The 27,966-nt window shown below is 42.5% G+C and overlaps 2 protein-coding genes across 4 annotated transcripts; one reads left to right on the top strand and one right to left on the bottom strand.

The window, feature by feature from the left end:
* The first annotated feature begins 38 nt into the window (after positions 1-38).
* Positions 39-21,698, top strand: LOC128889613 (organic cation transporter protein-like). 2 transcript variants are annotated; one of them, XM_054147363.1, is made up of 10 exons: positions 39-349; positions 14,547-14,805; positions 16,269-16,479; positions 17,158-17,416; positions 18,207-18,399; positions 18,520-18,738; positions 18,872-19,086; positions 19,368-19,543; positions 19,633-19,805; positions 20,051-21,698. In XM_054147363.1, exons 2-10 carry the CDS (start codon positions 14,567-14,569, stop codon positions 20,145-20,147), a joined length of 1,782 nt encoding a protein of 593 aa, XP_054003338.1. In that variant the 5' UTR covers positions 39-349; positions 14,547-14,566; the 3' UTR covers positions 20,148-21,698. The 2 variants fall into 2 exon arrangements, with proteins under 2 accessions (XP_054003338.1, XP_054003337.1); XM_054147362.1 differs by lacking the exon at positions 39-349 and adding an exon at positions 11,794-12,108.
* Positions 21,699-21,834: 136 nt separating this feature from the next.
* LOC128889614 (carcinine transporter-like) lies at positions 21,835-27,894 on the bottom strand. 2 transcript variants are annotated; one of them, XM_054147365.1, is made up of 10 exons: positions 27,389-27,894; positions 25,176-25,442; positions 24,895-25,090; positions 24,347-24,605; positions 23,975-24,167; positions 23,795-23,900; positions 23,292-23,394; positions 23,017-23,232; positions 22,780-22,955; positions 21,835-22,699 (listed from the first exon to the last, which is right to left on the bottom strand). In XM_054147365.1, exons 2-10 carry the CDS (start codon positions 25,436-25,438, stop codon positions 22,487-22,489), a joined length of 1,725 nt encoding a protein of 574 aa, XP_054003340.1. In that variant the 5' UTR covers positions 25,439-25,442; positions 27,389-27,894; the 3' UTR covers positions 21,835-22,486. The 2 variants fall into 2 exon arrangements, with proteins under 2 accessions (XP_054003340.1, XP_054003339.1); XM_054147364.1 differs by lacking the exon at positions 27,389-27,894 and adding an exon at positions 27,034-27,326.
* Between the last annotated feature and the right edge of the window lie 72 nt (positions 27,895-27,966).

The following is a 27,966-nucleotide window of genomic DNA, read 5'->3' as shown; positions in this document are numbered from 1 at the left end:
AGCGACCAAAGTAGGAGCGTCGATGGTTTCGGTGTACGCTGGTGGAACACGAGGAAAGACTCGGCGAAGTCGGTGTGGACGTGAAAATGTCGCTGGTCGCAGACGAAGGATCGCGGAGGGCATCGTTAATGACCCATTGTAAGTGGCGAAGAATTGTAGACTCGCACGCTCCGCTTACCCTGATCGAGTGCAGGGCCTCTAAAACGCGACTACGCGTCCGCAAGTTTTGTTATCGTTGCAACGAGCGAGGTGACAGAGCTTTAGTGCAAGGTTAGTCGGCGATGAGTGAAGTGCCATTCCTCTCCGCGACCACTGTTCTTCGGTAGCGGTTAGGACAGCAGGATTCCAGGTGTAAGTACTCGTGCTCTAAGTTTAGAAAAGTTCTCCGATATTCTGTAATTTTTCTATAATTGAAATCTCGTGGTGCATTTTTAATCCACCGATTAGCGCTGGCTTATTTTCCTCCAAGTGGAAAACTTGATTCTTGTTATCACAGTATAAAAGGATGCTGTTTAAAGTAATTATAAATGATAATGCAATTCAGCTCTCGACGAGATAGTACGCCGATTTTCCGAGTCGAAGTTCCATTCACGTTTCCGACAAGTCACGTAACGTTTACAAGAAGCTCCAGTGACAAGTCGCTCGTCTATTGAAACGACGTCGCTACGCTTAAATCCGTTCCTGTTTCTTTCGGTACACGTGTTTACCATTTTCACTAGGATCCTCGGTGCAAAGAGAAACGAGAATGAGTTTCGACGTCTACGAAGACGTTCATCCACTTTCCCTTGAATATTTCATCGATTTTACAGCGAATTTTTCGTTGACATTATCAGCGAATATTCTGCGAAATTGAGATACAATTATTCCAAATCGTGTTGTTATGTTTAGATTTATCAAATCATTCGATAAAAGTACGATTTTCTCGTGTTCCAAGTCCGACGAGGCAATTTCATGTTTATTCTAAGTAGGATCAACATCCGTCGCTGGTTATGTAATACATGTAGGTGACAATGATTTCAACGATCTACCGTGATCCCCTGATCGGTCGAAATCGGGTCGAGCGACGCATCGCAGCGTTCCAAGACGAGGTTTTCAGTAACCGTTCGGCGTATTTTGAAAAGAAAGGAAGCCTGCGGAACGAGACAACAAAATAAATTGAGAAGATTAATGGCAATCACCACGTAGGTCAGGTTACACCATTGTTTGACGAACGTCCCTCTCCTGAACTTCGAAACTGGGTTGCATAACGGATTACAGCTGAGGCACCTTCGTGCACAAACTCTTGGATGGTTCAAAATATACATTTTCCACGAAAGAAGTATTTGCATTCGATCGACGTTAAAGCTAGACGCGCGTCACTTAATTAAGTAACGACGTAGCTTTTGAGCAAACTATAAAATCAGGTACGTTTCCACGGAAAGCCGACTGTTCGGCGCATTTAATAAAGTTTTAATCACGTCGCTTGTTAGCTATCCGTTACTTTCGCTCTCACCCTTCTTCGCCGTTTCTTCCATCCTCTTTTCTCCCTTTCACCGCGCCACATCTGCCTCTCTCGAATTAATCGTACTGTTATCGATTCGCAAGAATTTCAATTCCACCAGCATTTTTCTCCGACGTTTTAAACAGGACAATAAATATACATTAAACGTTTGCAGAACTTTGCCATTCGCTCGAGTTAAAAGCACGACACTCGATTTCTGGGCGGTCGACAGGCCACTTGACGCGAATCTAGAACCATTTTAGTTCGCTTTAAAACCAATCGTTCAACTATCAACCGATTGTGACTCAATGTCGGTGGAGGTTTGCGCTCGAATGTTACGTAAACACGAGCGCCATGGCAGAGATGGGCAAAATTTTATTCGAACCAGAGATGATCAGAGATTTAACCGAACTCGTTTAATCAAACTTTCTACAATTCTATAATTCAAAGTTTGTCCATCTCCGTGGCATGACAAAACGAGGTCAATGGCGGAAAATTACAGGGGAGTCGGCCGAATTGATCGTCTATTTTCCTCCTCGCCGAAAAAACTTCTAGTCCGAACGTTTTTCGTCGGAGAACCGTTCTGTACGGTACACTCGCGAAATTTCGATAATGAAGGTGTATTGTACGAAAAGCTCTGTCCTGGCTCTATCGAGCCACGTATCCGCGGGAACGGTGCTTTATATTCGTCGCGTTATTCCTGCGACGAATACGGCCGTAATCCTCTGGTTTAATGAGTTTCTACTCGACCGCGTCGACTACGAACGTGCCCAACATAAATCATGGCTTTTTTTTGCATTCTTTATTGCAGGTGATTTTTCGCGTCACTTATTCCATGTAATAATCGCGGGAAAAAGAAGAAGAATCTCGACGGAAACCGAAGAACCTATCGGAATGAACTCCGAGTATCGAAACATCAGCATCGAAACATTCGATTTCCTTGAAATCAACCCGAACCGATTTATCGTATCGTCCATCCCAGGTTCACGGATTATTAATAATTACGGACAAAACGAAGCGTGTCGCCACGGTAAAAGTACGACGAGTCTCGCGACCACACGTCTGATGGCGGTCGCGTAATCGCGTTTCGTTTCGACGCGTTCGCTCTTTCCTTTTCCAAGTGATTAGTCTCACTGGTCTCACAGAGCGAAGCCTAGAATTCGTCCACTCGCTTCAGGGTCAGCACTGAACCGAGCCGGCTGCGATTAGTCATAATGGCAATTATTATATTGTGCAACGTTTCCCATTGCTACCAATTGAATTCCCCGTTACTGTAAGCCACATCGCGTCTCGCCCGCTTCTTTGGCATTAAACACCTTGAATATTAGCATACCGTCGATGGCTGATATATAGTTCAAAGATGGAGGGAGAGGATAAAAAAACTGTATCGAGGGTGTGAACGCACGAAAGGACTGCGTTCGATCTCCGTCGGTGTACCTGTCGCGAGCTGACCAGCGCGGAAAGGCGAACGCGTTTATGGTAATCGGTGGTTAGGGCGTGTCTTATTACGTTGACCCTGGCTGTGGATTAATAGTCCATCATAGTGACGGTGCAGGTGACGTCTATGATCGATGAGACTGTTACCTTACGTCAGAGGTGCGATACCGTGGGATTCTTGAGAGGGTGGTCCCGAATGAAAGATGCAAAGAGGTGTGAAGCTTGAACTCCTACGAACCCTTAAAAGCTTCGATATTGATAATGGAGAACTCTGGTTTCCTGTTACCAGCCCTATACTTGGTGGGTTATTTATAGATCTTGGTAATTCTTGGTTTTCTTTGTATTTTGGCTCGTAGAATCGCTTCCTAATCCATTGCCCACCTGTGGTTAGTCACCCTGTACAAGGTAATTCATCCGTAAAGCGAAACGTCAGAGATCACCCAAGGAATTACGTACTTGTTCGCGCTGTTTCCGAGGCGAAAGAAAAACGCGCGAAGACTGCAAATCGAAACCGAGGAGAGGGATTAAAAGTGACGTCCTTAGATGTTTACAGTGACTTCCAGTCGCGATAAATCCTAGCTACGGTTCACTCGAAATTGCTTTTCGAGGATCGCTTGTAGCGGATGCAATTAAAGGGGATCACCGTGCGGTCGTAATATAATCTTCACCTTTCCCGAACTCTCAGGACGAAAAGAATCGGACCAACCGTCGTTTAATTCGATGAAAGATTTACTGGAAACCTCAACGTTTCCACGATAGCGAGCTCTAATTAATTTCTCCGATTCGATCAGAGTTACGAAATCAATTGGTATGCAATGGAAAATTGACGAAGTAACGGCTACTTGAATAACATTCTGGAACGAACGCGCGGGGTTGCTTAATTTTTAGTGTAGTTTTCTCGCTATAGGTTTAAAGAGCAAGTTGAAACGTGAATAACCATGGTAGAGATTAAATTAGCATCAACCATCGTCGAGAGAAATGAAAACGCGTCTCTTCGGAAGCGAGTCTTTGCATGGAATTGCAAAGCTGCACTTGGTAGATACGAAAAGTTACGAACATGCCGACATGAAAATTCCCAATTAGCCTACTTCACCTGACCGCACTGCCTACCGTAATAGTGGCGCTTTGTACTGACAAGTACTAACCAAAGAATTCCTTGCGATAACATTTCTTGGTGAAGAAAGAGGCTAACGAAACAATGGCCATTATTTAGCATATTCAACGTTATCTATGGATCATTGATATGTTTAATAGTTAGAATGCTTTGAGGTACCTCGTGGTACATACGTATAAGAAAACGTCAGACCTCGATACGAGCTAAAAACCTTACTTTGCGGTAAAACAGTGGATGGGGCTTGCACGGAGGTAGCCGGAATGATCTTAAGAAAATTAGAACCCGGACGCGTAAAACGGTAAAGAGGAGTAGTAAATTCTAACAGCAACGCTGTATACAGGCTGGCTTATTGGCTGCACACGCAAAGGGAAGCAGCTGTACGTTGAATGAACGCTTTCCACGTACGAAACGTTTGTGTGCTGAACAAACATCGGACCTATCTGGAGCTGCTCCTTCTTCCTCGACCTCGTTTCTCGGAAGCCGTCCTTTCATCCTCGGTGGTTGACATTTTTCGACGCTGCTCTTGCATGATCGAAAGTAGGGAAATCGCGACTAGCTCGACTAGGGAAAGCGCGAATCGGGTCGGCGATGATCGATTGGGAACATGAAAAAGAATTTTGCCTAGATAGATAGCAAAATATCAATTTTCCCGATCATTTCTAGCGGACGACTAACGAGAACATTAGTTTAACACGGTCTGGACAATTTCGATAAAATTGTACATCGTCTCTCCAATTTGGATAACGAGCTTTCATATCAGGCTTTGGTATGCTCTTCTTTTAAAAACAGCTTTAAATCATACCCTGTGCGCGCAACATCGAACGTTGACGGATGATTTGAAACTACGATTTTTGGTTAATTTGAAACCCTTTGTCGGTTCCAGTTTCTGTCTCCTGAAAATGTTATAGCAACAGGTTTCGCACAGGGTATTGCGTTCCACTGTCCTGTGTGTACAAAGAGTTTACAGCGACTGTACCGCTTTATCTCGTTCAACTCTAAAAATTAATCACGATCCTCATGCATATTTACGATATTTATCGAAATCGGTATTTTTTCCCCGTTTTATCTGGAAAGAATCGCTAATAGTACAAATAGTCGATATTTTTATTTCGCATAATATCGATCGAATCAGCTGAGCGTGACCAAATCTTTCTCAAGGGCACCGTTGAAAAGCGCACCTTACCGCGGAATAAATTGAGTTACGCGCACCGAAAGATGAGGAAAACACCGACTACCGCGAGGAACGTCCGTGGCCCAAGGGGAGTTTATCCAGAGATGATCAAATATCGTCGATTCTCGTTCAATTGAATCACTAGGATTCCTGATCCTTAAAAATAAACTGCCTCGAAGAGTGTCAACTGTCAGACTGACGACGAAATAACAAAATTATATGGCACGAATTCTTATTCTAAAAGTCCCGTAAATACATTGTCACTCTCAACAGTCACAGATGTACACACGGTTGGTGTAACAATTACATTGTATGCGCGAGATATCGCACGTTTCCGCATCTCGATTGTTTCAATTCTTCACATTTTAATGGTATTACAACAGTACCGCAAACAATTACCCGCAGCTCGCCTTTCTAAATTGTTCCGACTACAGTGAATCACGGTTTTCGCGGACTGGCCTTTAATAACGTCGTTTTATTCAGAATTCCAATTAAAACAATTTTTTAATTACTCGCCGAGGGAATTTTACGACTTCCCTCGCACGCGTTCTTGACGTCGGGCAGGGATTGTTCGACATTGGCCGAGGAATTCTCAGACGGGAAGTACAGTCGACAAGAACGGCGTTCCCTGGGTTCCGTCATCTCGTCGATAACATGTAACCAATTATTCGCGGTCTTTACTTGGCCGACTTCTCGAAATTGTTTGTACGCGCGTGACGATGATCGATTAACGAGAAGGAATCGCGATCGCAGCGTATTTTACTACTAGGAAAATTCAGTTGTTTTTGGAAAAGAACGTTGTTCGCAACAAGTACGCGCCATCGAATATAGTGGAGAAGGTTTCCTCGTGTGAAGGCACAAGGATAAAAGATAAAAGGAGCCACGCTACAGAAGTAAGGGCCGATAAAAACACAACGACCGTTTCTAACGAAGCAGTATCGCACGAAATCACTTTCTCGAGGAACGGAAAGCTTCTAACCGAACCCATTAAGGTCTTTGACCACGGAGCTGAACGAGAAGGCTGATATTTTGTAGCACTATTATTTTTTTATACGTTACCATCAGGTTCCGTACAAGGCAGTACAGCGCGAGTGAAGCTAACACTCGTCAGAGTTTCTAGAAAATTACAACGGGTTCGGTTAATTAAATTCGGTGAAAAGTAAAAGGTACGTTCAGTAACGTACGAGCATGTTTATAACGTTTATAACGTCGTCGAACTTGTCCCAGATCGTTCACGTCGTTGCGCTTGAACTTTGGCGAATTCGTAAAAAGAGAATCAGCGAGGTTGCCAGAGAATTACGTAGCCTTGTCGGCTGTCGTTTCGTCCATTCATGAAAATTTCTTCGCGCGGTTCTTTGCTCTCCGAGCTCCAAAATACCAACTATAGCTTCCAAACTATAAAGCATACGAACCGAGGAAGAAGGTAAATAAGGCAATGAAACACGGGAATGATTAACAAGTGCAAATAAACACGTATGCCAGTATGCGTAATTATCCGAGACAACAGGTATTATACAACCCAATTCGAGCGTCGCTTTCCTTACGAAGGTCAAGAGTATCATAAAACAGAGCAATTCGATAACAACTATCATAAACGTTAACTATTACGTTAAGCACAGATTATGAAACGACGTGGAAACGAACGTTAAACAGTCTTGGCTCGGTATTTTCCTCTTTTCCAGCTTGATGGAAACGATGGACGCTCCAAAGGTCCTGCAATATAAGATTATTTATTTCTAATTAATGTTTATCGCTTTAAATGAAACGCAATGCTGGTAGCTAGTTAAGACTAATAATAGAACGGCTACATTTAGAGTCGATCGAAACGTGAATATTAACGTTCTCACCAATCTGCTGATTTTTATTCTACGATTTATAGAAAATGCACGTTAACGCTGTACGATTTGCGTCACGAGAGAAGGGTGAATGACGCGGGGCCGCTGGTGTTTCGCAATCGATGGAGAAAGCAATTGCATTGTACCTGATTCAACGAGATAATTCGCGTAAGAACTTTGAGGGATACGTGGTCGTACGATTTAATCTTCGCGAGATTCTTTTCTGGAATTCAGAGTTAGCAATTCGGATGTCACACATTCTTGCGACAGCGTTCGTGTTACTTGGATTAATTAAACAAAAAAAAAAATTTAATATGAAATAAGGAAGTCGTATGAAGAGGCCTTGGGCAAGCGTTGAGTTCCATTAACTCAAGAATAACAGGACAATTTATTAGACCATGAAAAATTTTAAGTGAGTAGATAGCATCGGCAAACTGCCTACAAGCAATGTGACCATAATTAGGATCTCTTCTATGCACGGTGCAATCTGGTTTGTAGAAAGTATGACGAGATTTGTGCATTTTCATTCTTTCCGAAGTAAAACTTTCACGATTAAACGTTCATCGACGCGACTGACTGGCATACCTACACAAAGATAACGACAGACGAGGATTTGTAATTGCACTTTTCGAGACCCGTTTCGTACAACACGATAATCCCACCTCTTCGGTTGTTGACATTTCAATCTTCGTAGATTTGCAGTATGAGGATAAATTCAGCATCGTCGACGAGCAATTTATTCATAAATACCAACAACCATGAAGGAAAACGACGACAATTCCAAGTTCCACGACTGATGCGGTAAGTCCAATGATTTGAGGAAAGCGTAGCCGCTTTGTTAATACTGCGTATTCATGATTACCGGAAATAAAAACTATTCAATTTCGTATAATTGTACGTGTTTCATATTCATAGTTCTTCGGAACCGTGTACATAGATATTTGTTGTACGTGTCAATTGAACTTTCAAGCGGTCGATTTCGTGAGCTTGATTGAACCAACGAGTCATTTTCATCAGACACACGCGCTTCGAAATTTCGGGGTCCTTCAAATTGAACTCCACGATAAATTCAACCTTCGCTTTGAATTTAACGGGTCGTCAACTCTTCTTCTGTTGCTTTATCATATCATTGGTTGATATTACATCTTTTCTTCTTTTCTTCTAGCCTTATGTAACAAACTCAGTAAAACGTAATCTATCTTGTTTTATTCATTTAGGTTGTCGAGAATGAATCCGACGAGAGATACTCGAGAGCGATCCCACTTGGAGATTTGTCGCCTAAAGAGAGATTCTATCTCGATTTCTTTCCTCGTTCGCCAAACACAGGTCACCCAAATCGTTCCTCTCGCCGCGCACTCGACAGTTCGTCCATCTTCGTTTGCTTCCATGAACCGGTTTCAAACTCGTTTCCGTGGCTCCTGGTAATCACACGAACGACCTTCTTCTGTTATTCGTGGTTGCTCGCCGGCAAGTAGCCGCGTCTTGGCGAATGCTACACTGCCAACCATAAGCTTTCTCTAAGCATTGGGTTCTTCTTCAAGGTCGCCGAATTTCTTCCTCCGAACAGTAACGCGAGTGGTAGTGTACGAAAATCGTTTGGTCTCGTTGCAACGCAGCCCTCGAATGTGCCAAATCTCGCGAAGGTTATCGTCACCGAGAACAGATCGACTCGAGACCACGAAACACGTGCTCGTAGTTTCGTTTTCGCTGTATCCGTGTAGCTTATTGCTTTAGCTCGTTGCTGGCCGCTTAAACTGTCATCGAGCATTATAATATCATTCGTCTAAATAACGGTGACAGTTCGAAACGCGACAATATTGTTTGTTGTTTAATTGGGTTTCGTTTCGCGAGATGAATCGAAACTGGAACGTCTCGGATAAAGGGATTTCCTGAGAAAACATTCCGCAAACTGATAACGTCATAAAAATGGCTGTAATTACGCCGACGAGAACATCGTGAACTGTAATAAAACATTCCACGGATTGGTTCGACCTAAAGATTCGACCTAAAAGGTCCTTAATAAGAGAGCTCTCCTATTAAGAGTCGATGATTCTTCTACGCAGACACGTGGCGAATATCCGTGAGTAAAAACACTTAATTCTTGAAAGTAAAACTCGCTCGCATTAGTCGCACAGCATTAATTATTGTAGGCATATCGGTGCCATGCGTTTCATCTACATTGTCCATCGCAGACGAAAACATTTGCATTTCTAATCGCCGCCATAAACGAGATTGTTTTATCAACGATTCTGAATGCAATTATTCAGTCGCGGCTACGGATGAAGACGCGTCCCGAGGTGTATCTTCGAAACTCAGAAATTGTCAAGCATAAATTATTCAGAGTTAGTCGGCGTTTGATATGAAATTTACGATACGCGCGGATGGCAAGTTTACAAAAGTTATCGTTATGTTCGAGCAAACACGGAAATAAATTTCCCCAGAAATAACCGAAAGAATTCGTATATATTTTATCTAAGTTTCGAAAGAGGTTATTGAAAAACTGTGAGTCATAACTTAACGCAATTATGGTAATGTTTCACATGTTTCTACACTTTAACAAATTACTCAAATTTCAGATATTATTAAACATAAAGGATCGTTCGTTATCCCGGGATCATTAGTCTAATGATAGAAAAACGGGCGAAAAACGACGACGCGAATACAATGAGTAATTAATGTCGAAGATATCTGCAGATTTTCTGCGTAGAATCGACGACCCTGAATACCACAATGCCGATAATTATCGGCACTAACCAGCTGATTAAAGAACAGTATTTTCTGCCTCTGTGATAATAACACATTACACTGTGTACGCTATCATAATAGGTTTATGAAATTATGCATAAACTTTTTGCCTCTGAATAACACCGAAGACGTGTAGGATTTATTTATTGTACTACTTGCTTGATCTCCTTTTTGCCGGAACAAAAGAAAAACATGAATGAGGTATACATTGTCTGTCTTGGAATGCACGTGTGTATCGAAACAAATGGAGTTAATTGCAACACCTTTTTTACAATCGAATCGCGATGGAAACCGACCAATCGATTGGATACTCATAAAATTAAAAACTGGGTTAAATTGTCGCCAAGCGTAACCAATATAATTATGTTGTATTACATATTATACACTGGCACAAAAAGTGGACAAGTTGTTGAATAACGACATACCTTGAAGAAAGTTATTTTTTTTTTCTTACTTGTCAACGTAAATTCATAATTTTCTTCTATCGTTTACCCATGTCACCTAATGATATATCTAACCAAGATAAGGACTTCGAGGAAGTCGAGCTTCAATTACTTGCAAAATTCGATGCAAAATGTCGCGATCATTTGTCATTTTTATGCCGAGTCTCTAAAGCAAGGTACGCATTCCACATATCGTAACAGTTACATACAAACTGAGTTTATTTCAATAAATGGAATAACAAGCATTTGAAACAAATCTTTTTTTAAATTCCCCTTATTTCTCTAAATAGACGCTGACAAGATTGCCGCAGATTTATGAGGGTGGGTTATTTTCCACGATCAAGTTATCTACTCCATCGAACGCGACTAGGCTTCCGGTTCAAACCGTTCGCCAGTGGATCCCCGCCATCAGACTATCCGTGTCATACTTAATTAATGCGTGTGCAATGCTCATAAATATCGACGAATCCGTTAATGACTTCGTTCGTGTAATCTCTGCCAAGTACGGCATAAATAAAATTCAACGTCTCCTTCCTTGATTCTTGGTCTAAGTCACCCCTTATCGAATAGCGAGAGGAAATTTTTGATTGGGTGTCTCCGTTGTCAACGGAATGAATCTATACTCGTCGAATATGCTAATCACTTCGTAAGCCATGAAAACAGTGGCAGCCGAGAGTTCGAAGCTTCGTTAGTTTCACGGACGAGCCCCTGGCTGTCAGTCTCGTAAATTTTAATATTTGACGTTGCGCTTTATTACGTATCAGCCACCGACATAAACAAAGCAATTCCACACCGTGTATTTATCTCGTGATTCTCTTTTATTCAAGGGTAACAGGTTTCTGCAGTGCGTAACGTTGCTGGCGGTGTTTCCGAGTTTCCGTATCCGGAGTTTCGCGAATGGACTCCATTACTCATGCCGAGTGCGCTGCGAGCAATCGACAGGGTGGCTTTGTCGAGAACTGCGTGTCCCAAACACTTTCGAGCGCATTTTCCTCCTACGTAACACTGACGCGTATCTTTTTTATATATCTCGGTTACACACGTCGTACGAAAAACTTGAAGGAAATATGCATTTTCGAGAAACTTGCACTCGCGTAAATTTATCCTGGACAATCACCGAGAAAGTTTGCTAGACTTCCATCAGAGGGGACATCCGAGTGCAAAGGGTTATATTCGGAAGTTCGAAGTAACAAATTGAACGGATGTTCACAAGGTACTCGACGCAGTGGGCACATCACGGTTAGTCGAGCAAAGAGACTAAGCTATCATCGGTCGTCCTCGAGTGCGCTTACCTGTGCGTTGATTTTACGACTCTGCTTTCGCGATGTGCGAGCAAAAATGTGACACAAAAATGACACAGACGTCACGAGGAAAACCCACCGACGCGACACTCGATGCGCGAGATCTGGCGAGTCGCGAAACCCCCCGTTCAAGTTCTCCAATGACGTCACGGACGATCCACGGGGGCCCAAAGGTATCGGCGTCCAATGGCCGATCGACGCCTGCTGGTGGGGTTCCGCTTTCGTCTGCACGCGCTATAAAGCCCCGCTAATTGTCCGCGGCGCGAACAGTCGGTGCGTGCCCCCTTTTAAACGATGATGTAGCACGCCGTCCGAATAATATCTCGTGCTACTCGTCGGCCAAGATCACTGTCGCGATCGAGATCGAGCACGTGTCCCGTTCCAAGGGCCACGGTTGATCGTTGCGATTCGCGCGTCTGTACATTTTGCCGAGAAGTGGGCCGTGTCTTGAGAAAGAAGAAGTGCTCGAGAGGCCTGGGATCTTTCTTCGAGTCTTCCTTTCTTCGTTTGTTCTTCGCTCGATAATCGACTGGTCCCGCGATCTGTGGACAAGTTGTTCGTGTTACACCTGACTTTAACAAGGTAAATTTCGGATTTCGAATCCGCTCTGCTGCGAATGTACCTTGTGTCTCAGGTGTCTCGCAGCTCGCTCGTGTTTCGTTAATTTCCTCCTCGTCGGTCCGACCGCGATCCCATCGATCGCTCCGAGTTCGTTAACCCCTTCGTGTCCGCAGCTAGATGCAGTGAATATTATTTTTCTTTCTCAATTCGCACGTTGCGACGAATATGCACTGAACACGATACAGTGGGGCGCGATAATGTTAAATTTCTTGGAAGACATCGCGATCGATGCTCGGCGAAGTCTGAGCCCCGTGATCCTGAATTTGATAACATCGGACGACGAGCTTATTTAACGAGCTGCCGTGGAGTGGCCGTGAGTCGTAAGGAACGAGTTTCTATTTTTCGTTTCGTTTCGCTTTGTTATCGAGGAGTTGAGCCATTGTTACGAGAAAAGGTGCAGGTGAAACCGGGACGAAAGTGAATCCGGGCGAGTATCGGCGCTCCACTTTTCAATGCGACATTATTGCGCGTAGTTTATACGCTTCGCGGAGTTCTATCGGTCTATCGTCGCGTGCATCGATGAATTTCAATGGTGATCGCTTTCTCGGATCGAGGAGGCGAGAAAACGCAACCGAGGTAAATCGTATGCAAAATCATGCATCTGTGCTGCGACCGTTCCATTAATAATTAGCACTTTGGGATAAAATTGTTCGAAGGTCCGAAGGTCTGGGTAACAAGTTGCCGAAGATAGACATGTTCGGTTCGTATGTTGCTTTACGAGTCTTGCGATTAGAACGGATGTAAACAATCGGATCGAACACGATACCGCTATCGCTTGTTCTAAAATGTTTCCAATTACTCCAATTATTGTTTCGAAGAATTCCGACCAGCGCACACCACAAACATGAATATATAAAGAAAAATTTCTTTAATTTCTTTTTTAAATTACATATGCGTCCACCTGTATATATTCTGTAAGAATATTCTATTTTCTTTCGGAAAGGTATGTTTTCTCGATAACCTTGTTTTATAGGAAATTTTCAATAATCCAACCACTGCCAATGTATCTGATCATCGCGCGTACATCAACGTAGAATGCGCAACGCGGTTTATGCAAATTTCTCCGAGCCCGTAGAAAATGGCAGTTATGTCATGGTTTCGTAGTTTCCTGTATAGATTATTTCTGTTTTTTCTTTTTATTTATTTCGCATGGCGAAACAACAACACGAAGCCGTACAAAATACCTAGTAATCTTCACTTATGAAACATTTATGGATTTGTCAGGGACCGCGCATGCCGATGGCCAAGCAGGAAAGACCTTGCGTCGAGTTTCTTCGATTGAATCGCGAATCGTAACGCGAACAAAATTTTGTAGAGCTGGAACGTTAATAAAATTCCACATTTGTCAGCAACTACGTTTACGAAAGTAATCGTTTTCATCTGATCTCGCTTACTTTCGGTTGCGATGCGCTTGTGTGTTTACATTTCATATCGAAGCGCAATCGCAAAATGGGAACGTCGACCGTGCAAACAGTAATTGCACGGTGTAAATAATATCATGTTGCGTCTAAAAACGAGCATGCAAAAGGGGTTTCTCTTTGGAAGTAAAAAGACTTGGCGCAGGATAAAGGTGATCGGAAAAAGTGCTTAATTAGCGTCAAATTAGAAACTCGTGGAATTGAAAAGTTATTGTATCGTATGTGTTTTCCTTCTTGACTTGGTCGAAACGGACGAATCGATTGCCAACGATTAAATATCTTGTGACTACAGGAAGTCGTAGTAGGTGATTTAATAACATTCTAGATATGCATTTGTTTGAGATACGTGGAATATTAAAAAAGATAACCGGTTCGAGTTTTCTTCGATAGAGATTACTACTTGTAGACTTCACGAATGGCATTCTACGTACCTAATTACCATTTGCTTCGAGAGAATACAGTTCTCTCAATGCCAATTAATTTTTTCGAATGGGTGTGTCGGCCTAGACGTAGACGATTCGTTCCCTCGAGTTGTGTAGGTGTTGCAGTGCTTGGGCGCACTGTTCTGTATATGTCTTCGTTTTATCGCGAACCAAATAAATGAAACATTAAATATAATTATGTTTCAAGCATAAAATTAAAATTTCTACCTATCGAATAAGATCTTTTATTAGTTTTCCGATAAAGAGGATCCCCGAGTAACTTTATAGCAACGCTAAAGCGGGTCTGCAACGAAGCCGTCTGTTTCCCGATCCTCGACCAGTCGACAAAAGTAATCTGCTTGTCTCCAAGTTCATCCGTTTTTAGCTCCAAAGCTAATTCCCAACCCGTCGAGGATGGAGTACAGCAAAAATGCTAGGAAACCGTTAACATTCGATGTACAGCTGATCGGGGGATTCTTTTTTCGCGATTCACGTTCACCTTGAACCAACGTACACGCGTGTGACTCGAGTTAAGTAATCGGGAATTGTTAATTTGCAGAGATCGAGACAGTGACAGTCATGGTTGAGCCTGTGAAAGCGGAGGAAGGCGAGCGTCCTAAGATCACGGCCTTCGACGACATCCTGCCGTACGTAGGCGAGGCCAGCCGCTACCAATGGTTCCTTTTCTTCTTGCTCCTGCCCTTCACCTTCGTTTACGCGTTCCTCTACTTCACACAGTTCTTCATCACGCTGGTGCCGGCCGAGCACTGGTGCACCGTGCCGGACCTCGATGGATGGAATCTCACGGACCACGAAAAGTAAGTTCCCTCGGGCTATCGGGTCTGTTAAGATGACGGAGTGATCGTTGCATTGTATTAGGTTGTATTGGGTTGTCCGGAAAGTTCGTGCCTATTTTCAAGAAAAATTCAAAGGCATATTTGAATTTTGATGTATATTTATTGAATTATATGTGTACCATTTTGTTCCACAACCTTTCCACCTGTTAAAGAATGTACACATTTTATTTGTTTCCATCCATTCTGATACATACAGACTTGTACCGCTGTCTAAAAATCGCCATGGACTTTCCAGACAGCCCAATACCAAAAGTTTCTTCCATTTCATTAATAAGTAATACATACACAATATTTTGTCTCTAAGGTTACATTATCGAATCGCGTACGATTCATTTTGCTCCGTTACTATTACAACATTAACATGTAAGAAATTAGGTTGTCTATTTATATAAACATTGCCACACAAAATAACTGAGTGGAAGTCACGGAAGAAACTTTTGGGACAACCTAATACTATACATGAAGGAAAGTAACGTAGATTTCTAGAATTTGTTTGCTATCGGAATATTTTAAAATTTCTGCATGTTGCTCTAGTTACGCAACAAATGACATCATTATACCTGTCGTATCTTATCGCGTGGACTGTTTTCAATCTATCCTAACGTTTTGTTAAAACGTGAACAAAAAATGAATTTATTGTTCGTCGATGGTGTACATACCGCCCATCTTTTCGATCAGAGTCGACCTGTCCTCGGTCTGACGGTCACCTCGTCAATTGTAGGTTAATATTCAGTGAGATAAACCGCACGAGTCCTAACGAATTGATATACTGTGACAACCGATAACAATGACAAACGATCGGTAAACCGTCTAACGGAAATAATGCCGCGGAGATTCGTTAGAAGACCAGTCTGCCATATTTACGAGTGCACTCTATCAAGTAGATAAACTTTGTGCAAACTTGTCATTCGCACAGAAATTTCATTATAGAATAGATAACGCGTACCGACAAGGAGGTAGTATGTGACTTCAAGAATTGAATGAGAATTGCAACAAATAGCTCTTGTTGCATTTCAAGAATACTGGGATTACGGAGACACGGTACTATTTCTTCAACTCTAATGACATTCGACTGGTCGTTCATGAAATGCGTCACGTCGTCGGCTCCAGATCAGGAAAATCAGCTCGTGTTTCCCACTGAATCACGATACTGAACTACGTACGTGATCGGTGGTTTCCCAGCGTTCGACGCGCTTCTGCGGAAACCAGTTTGGTCGACGACCTCCCGCTGACTCTTGACCGCAGTTTACTTCTGCGACTTGGTTCGATTCGAATTATGATTACCCGAAACTGCGATAGAACGAAAATGCAGTGGAACGATATTAAAGAAATTAAAGGAAGGAATCGTACGCATCCCAAATCCTCGAGCTTTTTCACAAATGCGTGGATGTTCGACGGAACGGTGAAATTCTGTTTTCCCACAGGATCGCGTTATCGATACCTCCAGCATCGACCGAAGAGTTGAAGATGGAAGGTGCCACTGCGTTTTCGCGATGCAGCATGTACAACGTAAATTACAAGGAATTATTGGAAAACGGTACCAGAACAGCCGATCACTCGTGGCCCATCAGAACATGTCAGCACGGATGGACTTTCAATCACACGATGATACCATACAAATCCATAGCCGTCGAGGTGAGTAAACTTGATGTATTCCTTGTGCTATTTTATGTTTCCACATAGCGTCTTCTTTAACGACGGTACAATTTTTATTAGGTCGTCCCATAAGTTTGCGCCGCAGACTGAATCAATATTTAATAAAAAAAATTATACATTCCTTCTCTAATTCGAGTTATAAATTAAAATGAAGTGAAACTCGAGTGTTGAAGTTTAATTCAAGTACATAAGTTGTCTACTTTAAGAGCTCGTTTAATAAAAAAAAAAAAAAAACATACACAAATTTTATCGTTACTGTATAATTTGAGTAGCAGAAGAATAAGTGGCATGAATTTATGGGACGACTTGATACATCGTTCTACAAAGTATCTCGTGAATCAGTGTTGGGCAAACGTGATCGAACTAACGATTGATCGAGACTCTGTAATTGCGAAAATCAAACGCCTGTGGCAATCGTTAATTGCCGGTTGCAGTTGCAATTGATAACTAAATTCTGTAATTGGAAAAAGTCGGTTGCTTGTAATCACTCGTTAATCATCCGCCTGGTTGTGGATATGCAGCGGCTGTAGACAATCTGTAAGTTAAGGTCAAGTATTATCTCGTTCCACGCGTCAAATTAGGAAAAATAAGCGAAGAGCAGTAAATCGCGCGCATAGCTCGCCCGTGACCGTAACGTAGCCAATTTGTTCTTTCTAGCTGGAATGGGTCTGCGATCAGGCTTTCCTAAGCTCCGCAGCCCAATCGGCCTTCTTCGTGGGTAGCATCCTCGGCGGCTTGATATTCGGTTACATAGCCGACCATTATGGCAGGATTCCAGCGTTGGTCGCCTGCAACACGGTAGGATTCGTCGCTTCCGTGGCCACGGCGTTTTGCAACAATTTCTGGAGTTTCTGTCTGGCAAGAATGATCGTCGGAACGTCGTTCGATAATTGCTTTAACGTTCTTTTTATTATCGGTAAGTTACACACGAATCTCCGCACCCGGATGTTTCGATGCGCGTGCTATTTTGAAATCGTTATTCAAGGATTACCGATAATTACCATTTTATAAAATGCACGAGCACCCGAGCGTCTTACATAAATGAAAGATAATCGATAGTTTGAACGTCGATAGGGAAGGTCCGAGAACTTTTCGAACCGACTTTACGTGTAAGCAATTATTGTATCGTATCGAAGCACTTATCGACAGGTGCGCATTCACAAGAAAGAAAAAAGAAAAAACGATAAATGTCATATTTATGAAAATGATTACGATATCTGAGCGTAGCTTTCCCACAAAATGATAAGATACTATTAACGAGCTTCTTACTTCAAACGCGAGGAAAATTAATTTTTAAAAAGATTCTAAGCTTGACAGTGATGTATGCAACAATATTGTTAAATGCTCAATGTTATCGTATATGTTGCAAAAAAATGAGGCAACTTTGTGACAGCTACCCAACGCCGAGCACGAGCTCTAAACTAGACAACTTAAGTACTTGAATTAAACTTCGACACTCGAGTTTCACTTAATTTTAATTTATAACTAGAATTAGAAAAGGAATGCGTCCGATTTGGAAGTTACATCGGGGCGTCAGTAACTGTATCATCGGCTTCGTTTACAAGACCTTGCGTTTTTTTGCCCAGCAACGTTCAGAACGCGTACCGTTTCGTAAAAGAGACGCTTGTACGTTTATTTATGAGCGGTACGCTCGCGAGTATCTCGTGCAATGGAATGAAATCACGGTGTCGTAAATGTCGTTTCAGTGATCGAGTACGTCGGCCCGAAATACCGAACACTGGTAGCGAACATGTCCTTCGGGTTTTATTTCGCGGCAGCTGCGAGCCTTCTGCCTTGGATCGCTTATTGGATCGCCGATTGGAGGATTCTAAGCATAGCCACCGCCTGTCCCATGGTGGTCGCTTTCTTCGGGCCGTGGATCGTTCCTGAGAGCGCACGGTAAGACAACGAGCTCTGCGTTTTAAACACGCGTTCCGAACTAACGCGGAAAACTACGCTTACCCTTTCCATTGATACGTAAAATTATGGAATAAACGTGAAACTGTTTTTACTTTTCAGTTGGTACATCACCAGCGGCCATATCGACAAGGCGATCGCGATGTTGAAGAAGTTCGCGAAAGTGAACGGCAAGGAGGTGAAACAGGAGATATTCGACGAGTTCGAGAAGAGTTGCAAGTCGATGATAGAGAAGGACAAATCGCATAATCAGTACACCGTCCTGCACCTCTTCAAGTTACCACGCCTTGCTCGTATCACAGTCATGCTCATCATTTACTGGTGAGTCGACCTGTTGGTCTGTCAACCGCATCTATTTTCATAAAACTGAAATGATCGTAAATGGAATGCGGTCGTTAGAGCAAACAAGTCTAAATTCCCGATCGATCGACCTGTTGGTTCGGCTCGTTTTCAGGCTCCTCATGGTGTGGGTGTTCGACGGCCACGTCTGGAACATGAAGCTTCTGGACCCCAACGTCTTCATGTCCTTCTCTTTGGCCTCTCTTACCGAACTTCCCGCCGCCATTCTTCTTGCACTCTTTCTGGACAGGTGGGGCCGACGATGGATGGGTTTCGCGTCCATGTTCCTGTGCGGAATCTTCTCCTTTATCGCCGTGGTCACTCCGCCTGGTAAGTTCTTCCGTAATCAACAGTCTGTCCAACGGTTTATCTACTTAAGCATGAAAAACGACGCCGAAGGAAGATATTTATAGAAAAAATGTACAGAAAAACAACCGTAAGTTATTGAAACGCTGGTTGTTGGGGTCTCGCGACATCCCGAGGGAATATGGTGTACCGCGAAACGCACCCGCGGGGAGGTATTTCATTCTAAATACCGATGAGCGAGTCCAATTAGATCGAGAATGCAACGTGGACTCGGGAGCATTTACATATTTCTCAACTTGTTCAAGGTGCGACAACCGTCGGTATGGCGATCGTAGCGCGTCTCGGAGTCAATATCGCCGGAAATATTGGCTTCCAATACGCCGCGGAAATGCTACCAACCGTGGTGCGAGCCCAAGGAGTGTCCTTGATCCACATCATTGGTTACTTTGCACACATATTGGGTCCGTACATCATTTATCTGGTAAGTGAAATTCTTGGTATCCAAACACCCTGCAGACCGCAATGTCGATGTATCCTTCGTTACTCTGTATCATCGTGTTTCCTGTTTAGGCTGACATTAATCCGCATCTGCCGCTCATTGCACTGGGTCTGCTGTCCTTCTGTCACGCCTTCTTGACCCTCGGTTTACCAGAAACCTTAAATCAAGACTTGCCAGAGACTCTTCAGGAGGGCAACGATTTTGGCAGAGATCAAAGCTTCTGGTGGATACCTTGCGTATCCTCGTGAGTAACATTTTTTTTTATTTGTTTTTTTTTTTTTTGTCGCGAACAGCGTGTCTTCGTCTATACCTATTAGTTAAAAATTGAACGAACACTCGGGCTCTGACAGTATCTGAAACCTTCGAAAATCGATAGATAGTATAGACGGGTGTTGGACGTATAAAACGTTCAATAAATTATCAGTAATTGCTCTCATTCTCGATTGCCGGCAATATTTGATCGATAACAATGTTCGATGAAACTTGCAGGAGCCAGAAACTGAAGAAGTCCTACAGGAAAAAGAATGGCCTGTCGAATCCAGCCTTCATCGGCAGTGTTCAAAAGATCGACTGCACTAGATTATAGCGATCGTTAGACGATGACGAGTACCGGCCGGTAAAACTTGCCAAATCCTTTGTAAATATAGTTATTAAACAGCGAGTGTGATGTTAGGTGTTAAGATATGTTGAAAACGTTGTGAGAGATTTTAAGAAACATTGAAGGAAAATGTCAACGCTGCGCGCAGAGCGCAAAGAGGGAGACGAGAATCTTCGGATTACATAGGTATTATCCTGCTTCGAGAAAATGATCTTTGAAAACGACCGTAAATTGCTGGCGATGTCAGTGCATTCGCTCTTTTAAAATTATAGACTAAAGAGCCGTTTTATCTCGTTACATAGTCTCAGAGCTTCTTTAGGATTAATGACGCGGTACGTTTCTTCTGCTCGTAATTTGATAAGAGCATTAACGCAATTCGAACGTTGCTTCGGATATCTCCAGAGATGATCTTCTGGAAGCAGGACTGGATACACCGTAACGATCTATTGGAATAACATCCAACCACGTGTTCAACCTATGTACGAGCTCTTGTCTTCCTTGTACGAGGACATGTTACAGTATTTTTATATTTGCTCAGTGGATCGAAAGGAAACAATGGCTGTTGAGCATCTATTTGCTAATTGAAAGTTGACTCATTTATGGAGATACTATTATCGCCAAGTATCGCCAGGAATCGTTACAAAACTCGAGCTGTAGCGTTCGTCTATAAGTAGCCCGCAATTAAACGAACCAATACATACGTAGACCACTTCCTTCCGTCGCCGTACCGTCGACTTGTTTTCACGTATTCATAGCAATTCATCATTTATGCGAACCGTTAGCATATTCAGCGATTCGTTCTAGTTTCGAACCGACTTACGAAACGTTTGATTGTTGCAAGTAAATTCTCATCCGCGAAGAAACACGAATTTATTTCCGTCTATATTTTTTTTTTTTTTTTTTAACTACTTTCATTCCTTCGATCCTGTTCACACTAAATGCTCAATTCGTATCGCATCGCAGTTCAACGATGATTCTAGAACTGCTTAGAATCGTATTAGTGTCATCCGCGTACTTACGAGACTAGTCCCCGCTTTCAGTCCTTCGATTATTCAAATTCATACGCTGCGAGACGAAGATGTTCGATCGGTGAGATTTTCTCTGTTACTTCGCCATCGAGTTCAGGAATTTTCGCAAGCAAGCACGCATCGCGATAGTTGTCTCGAAACTGTAAATAACTGTTTAAACCATCCCAGCTTCTCCTAGAACGTTCGAGTATTCGCGAAGCTGTTGTCCGTTCAACGACTCGTAATTTATGTAACTATATGTACATTCAAAGCCCCTGGATTGCAAAAGTGAAGCCGATCTAGAGGCGCGCTAGAAAATATACAATCGTCGACGAAGACCAACGTGTATATTTAACAATAAGTATAGATGCGTTTAGCGGTTTAGTCAATCGTTCAGAGAATATTGACACTTGAAAACAAACCCAAAAGTATTTCTACATCGAGGATTGTACGTACTTTATTTTCATCACTGTTTCGTGTGAAAGTTCAGGGAGAGACAATTGCCAATAAATATAAGTCGTATATTCTTCGATTAATAGAGTTATTATTGATTCAATGATGAACACCGATCGTTACGATGGCACGATATAATATTGCATAGTCTACAATATTAAATTATTCGATTACTCCTAAATCGTGATAACAATTGAATTTTTTTTTTTTTTCACAGAAGCGTCAAAGAGTCTTCCTATATTTTCTAACAGAAATCGAAACCACGATTTTTATATTTACTATCGCGAACATTACTTTTTGGCAGTCAGTCGTCACCTAAAACCGTCACTGACGATTAAAATCGTTCGCTAATTAGGAACATTCGCTTTCCGCCATATAAAAATGATCGAAATCATATCGACAACATTACGGTATATGATTACGAATAACAATGAACAGATTTCCTCTTCGTAACTAACATTAAATCCATGGAGTAGCCTCTTCTGCAAAAATCTATTCTTATCTCCGTTCAAACTACCGACCATAATTCGAGTGAAATGTCGATTACTAAGGCTGCGCCACTCTCTGGCCACATGGACGCGTGTATCATAAAACAGCGTTAAAGTAAAAAAAAGATCTTAAAGTTAAGGATAAAAATACAATCTGGATAGGAACACAACTATCGGCCGTTTTTACTACGCGTATCGCAGAGTAGAAACAGCATTAAAACGATAAATTCTTAAAATACAAAAGATGAATGAAAATTACGTAGGAATATAAGCGACATTCGGTGCCCGTTCGTCGACTACAATGTCGCAAATTTTACTTTTAAATGGGGCGCCATCTTACTCCTTTGCGTTCTCCATTAAAATTCGTACAACGATACGATTATCGTTCGCAAGACTGATAATGCCGATCGAATTCCGACTTCTTGTTCCAAGGTAACGACCAGAAATTTTGATCCTTCCCGAACTCTTCTCCTTGACTGATGGTGTGAGGAAGACACTGGCCCAGCGTTTCCGGTAGGAAGACGACCAGGGCAGCGCCAGCGAACGAAACCGTGCTAATGATCAGCATTGGGAATCCTTCCCACACTACGGCCTGTCGAACGACACATTTATTAGCGATCCTTGCATTCTTTGTTTGTTTAAAGTCCCTTTTCAGGAGAGACGTTCACCTACCGAGACTGTTATGTACGGTGCCAAGGTGTGCGCGATGATACCGAAGATATGAATTAGCGATACACCCTGCGATCTGACGGGCGTCGGCAACAGTTCCGCCGCGTATTGGAGGCCGATATTGGCTGCCATGTTCAAACAGAATCGCGACATCACTGACATCGCTAGCTTGGCAGCGACTAAAAAGTGAACCGTAAAATGAGACGAACGAAACAACTGTGACTACTTTCGCCTATTTACCGGATTGTAGTACGAGCTCGGCGATGCTGAGGACGCAAGTAATCGCCAAGGTGAGAAATCCGCAGAATCTGCGGCCCCACCTGTCCAGCACCAGGGCCAGCAACAAGCCAGCTGGTAGTTCCGTGGCACAGGCGAGGGAAAAGGACACGAACACTGAACTCGGGATGAGCTTCAGCGAATAAACGTGGCCGTCGAACGATATCACGGTGAAGCACCTGCAAGATGATACCAGTCATTCGTCGAGCTTCGCTCGTACTCGTTTCCTTATACTTTCCAGAACAGAGCCAGAAGTATGGTGTTCCGTGCCAGGCGGGGTGTTCTGAACAGGTCGAATACCGTCGCTGTTTCCCGTTGTTTCGACGAGGTTTCTATATTCCCCTACAACAGAGCGCGACGGTAGCGATTAAAAAAGTATTCTAGTCTGTGAAAGGGATAGACGGGAACTATTTTCAATAGTAGGTATCGGTTCAAAAATGCGTCATGTCCTCTGTAACTGATAAATATTAGCTTGTTCCGAAAGTATCTTTCGTTTTATTAATAATTAATATATTCACAATATGTTATGTTTTATGTTACATTACTGAATTGTGTACGATTCGTTTCGCTTCATTACTGTTACAGCATCGATGTCTAAGAAATTAGATTGTCTATTTATATAAACACTGCCACAGAAAATAATTGAATCCGACTCACGAAAGAAACTTTTTGCACAACCTAATATTTCAGGAAAAAAGGCAGTTTATTAAGGGGGCCAAGAAACGATGGTAAAACTACTCACGAGGAAGACGTCATAAATACGTGGATCTGGATTCATCCGATTGATCTTGGCTATCCTTCGCAGTTTCTGAACAACCTTCTCCATTTTTCCATTGGAAACATACCACCTTGCATAGGTTCAAAATGACGCAACGTTGTAAACGGCGAAAATTCGAGGGATTCGTATTGAACAGTCGCTTACCGGGCGCTCTCGGGAAGTATCCATGGCGTGATGAAGACAGACAAAAACGGTAGAGCGCTGACGTAAGTGAACAATCTCCAATTAGAAATATAGTAAGCCAGCCAAGGTAGAATGGTGCTGGCCACGGCGAAATATAAGCCGAATGCGACATTGACGACCAAGGTGCGTTTCGATACGGCCATGTACTCGAGCACTGGAACATAATTAACGTCAAATGATTTCTAAACAAATTTTTCTCCGAGACGAACGACTCTTTGGTATTTGGTGGGAAAGGATTAACGTTAGAAATAAGTTGCAGAGATATAAAAAAAAATATATATATATGGCGAGGACTTAAGTTCGTATCGTAAATTATTTGACTTTCAAGCTCACCAACTATCAACGGAATGTTTATACAGTTGTCGAAGGCCAATCCAGTGATAAACCTGCACACAGCGAAAGACCAGAAGCTATTCGAGTTCGCCGTTGCGATAGAGCCAACAAGGGCAATGCCGTTGCAGACCATTAACGCAGGGATACGTCCTTTGTGGTCTGCAATCCATCCGATAAGGAAACCACCGATAATTGAACCGCAGAAGAAGATGGCCTGCGCCGTTGACATGAGGTATTCTCGGTCGCATACCCAATCTAGCTAATCACGAAGGGTTACGGATCAGTCCAGAATTTTTCGGTCACATTTCGTCCGTAATAATTAATGATTAACACCGATTCTTTACTTGTATCGTATTAACTTATAGTAAACATAGCTCGTGCAAACAGATTCGATAGATGTCGTCGATCTTAGCCTACCTTGTATGTATCTACAGCAAATTCGTTATCGTTTCTTCCATCTTTCATATCTCTAACTACAGTTTTTTAATACTCTAAACGTTCTAAGTAAGCAATCATGTAACGATAATGATACTTGAAAGATACTTCACCTCAGTACCCACAGTAGCGTACGGGATTTGCGTGAAATTATATTCCCAGGCGGTGCATCCTACGGTTCTGTTCCTCTTGTACTCCAAAGAACGTAGATCCGTGCCAGTCTGCAGAAGTTCAGCAAAATTCAGGTCCTTGCGATGACACCGATCGTAATAAGGATATTCGCTCGATGGTGGAATCGCTATTTGAATCCTGAACACCGTACGATGAAATATCATTAACAGAAGATAGTTTTACTATTCCTCGAGCGTTTCGCAATTCTTGCTTTTCGATTTACCTTTCCTCCTGGGTAAAATTCGAGGTCATCAGTTCGTCTATCCTGCACCAGTGTTCCGGGGGTATTATGGTTATAAAAAGTTGCGAAAAATAAAGAAACGCGTACGTCGTACCGTAAGGCAGTAGTGATAACAAAAGCAACCATTGGTATCTGCCATAATCACCGACGTATGGCAGAACGTCGTCGAACGTTTCCAATTTTGGTCTCAACGCCGTTCTTTCGGTCGGTCCTATCGAATGGTTCAAATTATTCGCGGTCTTCATTTCTCTGCAACAAACAAAACGCATTTCCCTGTGAGTATCTAACAACGAGTCACGGGAATGGATTTAATTCTGTTCGGATTAAGACCGGTCGAGATAACGATGGTCCTCGGATGTTAAAATCTAATCTTCGCAACGTGTATCGTTTAAGCAGTCATCGAGACCGCCTTTCTCGTCGATTCGTCTGTGAAAGAATTTCGTTGGTCACAGATCCGTGCTCCCAACCATAAATATCAATAAGAACAGTGACAACGATGGGATCACCGAGCAAAGTCCAATCGAACCTTCTACTTGCTTCGTTTTCGATCTCTCGTACGACGAATTAAATGTAAGCGTTTGTTCTAATGCCATCCAATTAATTTACAAGGATCAAGTGATTCGTGACACGCGACTCGTTGGAATTCAATTGTAAACGAGACACGCTGGTCCGTCGCGTCTGGACGAGAAATTGCTGTGTCTGCGTTGTTATGTATACGTATGTATGTCGATACAGCGTCGAGAGAATATGCTTGGAGGAATTGGCACTTTCGCGAATTGATTACAATATTAATATCCGTTTCTCATTTCAGGCAAGATATCTCGTCGCGTGTAGACCAAACATTGTGCTCGGTTCCGTTTAGTTAGAGTATAAATAAAAAAAGTTGGCAACGTGGTCGGAAAACTATCTCGGAACTCTACTCCGTCTTTCAACGTAACTCTAGAGTACAAAATCAATTACAGAACCTTCTATATTATTTGCATTTCTAACAATTTTTCTACATTTTTTTTTTTTTTTATCTCGGCACTTTATTTTTTCCAGTATCGATGTTCTCCCTCTGATATCTCGAATAATAACCGGAAAAGTAAATTGTACGAACCACTTTAAAAGATACACCAATGACCTTAAAAAGAGAAACGCTTTTCCGTTATCGCTCTTACGTCTTTGAACGCGGTAAAAATATTCAAATGTATACGATACCGACACGTCTAATACGGATTAAAATTCGCGCTGACATTATAGACAGCATAAATTCCATTTTCGGAAACAAACAAAAAAGTGGTTCGTCGTTCTCTCGAAAATCGAGAACACCAAATCCTTCGGGATGATGATTTCCACAGTATTAGGGGGACCAGAAAGTAATGTCGTTTCTTTTATATTAAATTCAAATAAATAAATTTATAACAAGTTTTTGTTTTCAATCAATTACGTAACCGTCCTCGATAACGACAATCTTTTGCTATCTAGTGTGCAAATTTCCAATACCTGATCGATAAAATTCGATTGATATACGATGAACTGATAAATGATAAACAAGACGTTGACATTCGCAGAAAAGACATTACTTTCTGGTCCACCTAATATTTCGCGAATCGGCGACCAATGTATGGTTAATTGGACAACTCCGTATCTCTTTGCGCCGTTCTTAGTACAATTAAATTCCATTTATGTAACGAGCAACGAAAAACCTTTACAGGGAACAATCGAATCACCTTCCCCACGAACTGCTGACGGCAGTCGTATCGAAAGGTGCGTCCCACCCCTTGAGATGGTCGTTAATTAGCATTAATTAACGACTCGACGACGAAACCCTCTAGCAATTATCGTACACCCTACTCACGTCGATTCACTCTGTGTGTCCCTTATCATGTTCGAGGATTCTCCTGCCACTGAACCATGAGCACCTCCTTTCGCCAACGTCGGTGTCGGCCGCGAGATTCCTCCAGCAGTAATGAAGAACGGACTAATTAAACGGACGATTAACGCGAACTGAAAGGAAGAGGAACGCGTCCGACGGTTACGAGGTCTAGCACGAATATGAAGGGGAGACCGGATCGTGTAACGCTGATATAGAAGCTTGCTTGATAGAGACGAACGCGACACTCGCCGCCACGTGTTTGCCAATACAGAACCAGCGAAGAAAGAGAGAATAGAACAGAAACAGAACAAGAAGACGAATCCTCTAGCATACTAACCAGTAATTTCGCACGCTTCTCGTATCGCGACTGTTAAGGTTCACGTTCCAATAGCATCATTCGAGCAAATTCATTTTCTATTGATAGAAACGTTTCGTTTGATAGGAGAAGTGGGACTTGGAACTCCCGCTCCGTACGATTACTGGCGCCTCGATTCGTTATGAATTTACGTATCTAGTCAGACATTTAAAGGAATACTACCATGAAAAACAGAATCGAAAATTGTACATCTGCCAACAGCGTTTCGACTAGCTTCTTCGTGACAATTAAGGCCACCCTGTTTAGAAATCTTCGATTGTTTCGGTGAATTACGTAGACTCGGGCATTGAAATCACCCGATGAATTTAGAGATTGGCCAGCACTTTTAGATAAGGAGATTCCTCGCTCCGATTTTTCATCCGAGAAGAATACATCGTCGAGATAATCCCTTTCCCAATTCTGGCTAAAATGGCAATTAAACGCTCGACTCGCTTCATTCAACGTTGCAGGAAACTGTGCCGGTTTTGAATTTAGCCTCTGTCACGATGCTCGTTTGGAGCGATAAAAGTTTAACGGTCACCGGCATTGATAATAATAAA

The sequence above is a fragment of the Hylaeus anthracinus genome, unplaced genomic scaffold, assembly GCF_026225885.1.
Source record: "Hylaeus anthracinus isolate JK02 unplaced genomic scaffold, UHH_iyHylAnth1.0_haploid 11997, whole genome shotgun sequence".
NCBI classification, from domain to species: domain Eukaryota; kingdom Metazoa; phylum Arthropoda; class Insecta; order Hymenoptera; family Colletidae; genus Hylaeus; species Hylaeus anthracinus.
Note: the sequence above shows the minus strand (reverse complement) of the source record. Positions and strands in the feature narration are given on the sequence as shown.

Coding starts and splice junctions, on each gene's coding strand:
- LOC128889613 (XM_054147363.1), top strand. CDS start 14,567: ATGGTTGAGCCTGTGAAAGCGGAGGAAGGCGAGCGTCCTAAGATCACG. Junction 17,417..18,206: donor TAACGTTCTTTTTATTATCG/GTAAGTTACACA, acceptor ATGTCGTTTCAG/TGATCGAGTACGTCGGCCCG. Junction 19,544..19,632: donor GTCCGTACATCATTTATCTG/GTAAGTGAAATT, acceptor TTTCCTGTTTAG/GCTGACATTAATCCGCATCT.
- LOC128889614 (XM_054147364.1), bottom strand. CDS start 27,062: ATGATAAGGGACACACAGAGTGAATCGAC. Junction 25,091..25,175: donor AATTTTACCCAGGAGGAAAG/GTAAATCGAAAA, acceptor TACGGTGTTCAG/GATTCAAATAGCGATTCCAC. Junction 22,956..23,016: donor CGAGCTCGTACTACAATCCG/GTAAATAGGCGA, acceptor TTCACTTTTTAG/TCGCTGCCAAGCTAGCGATG.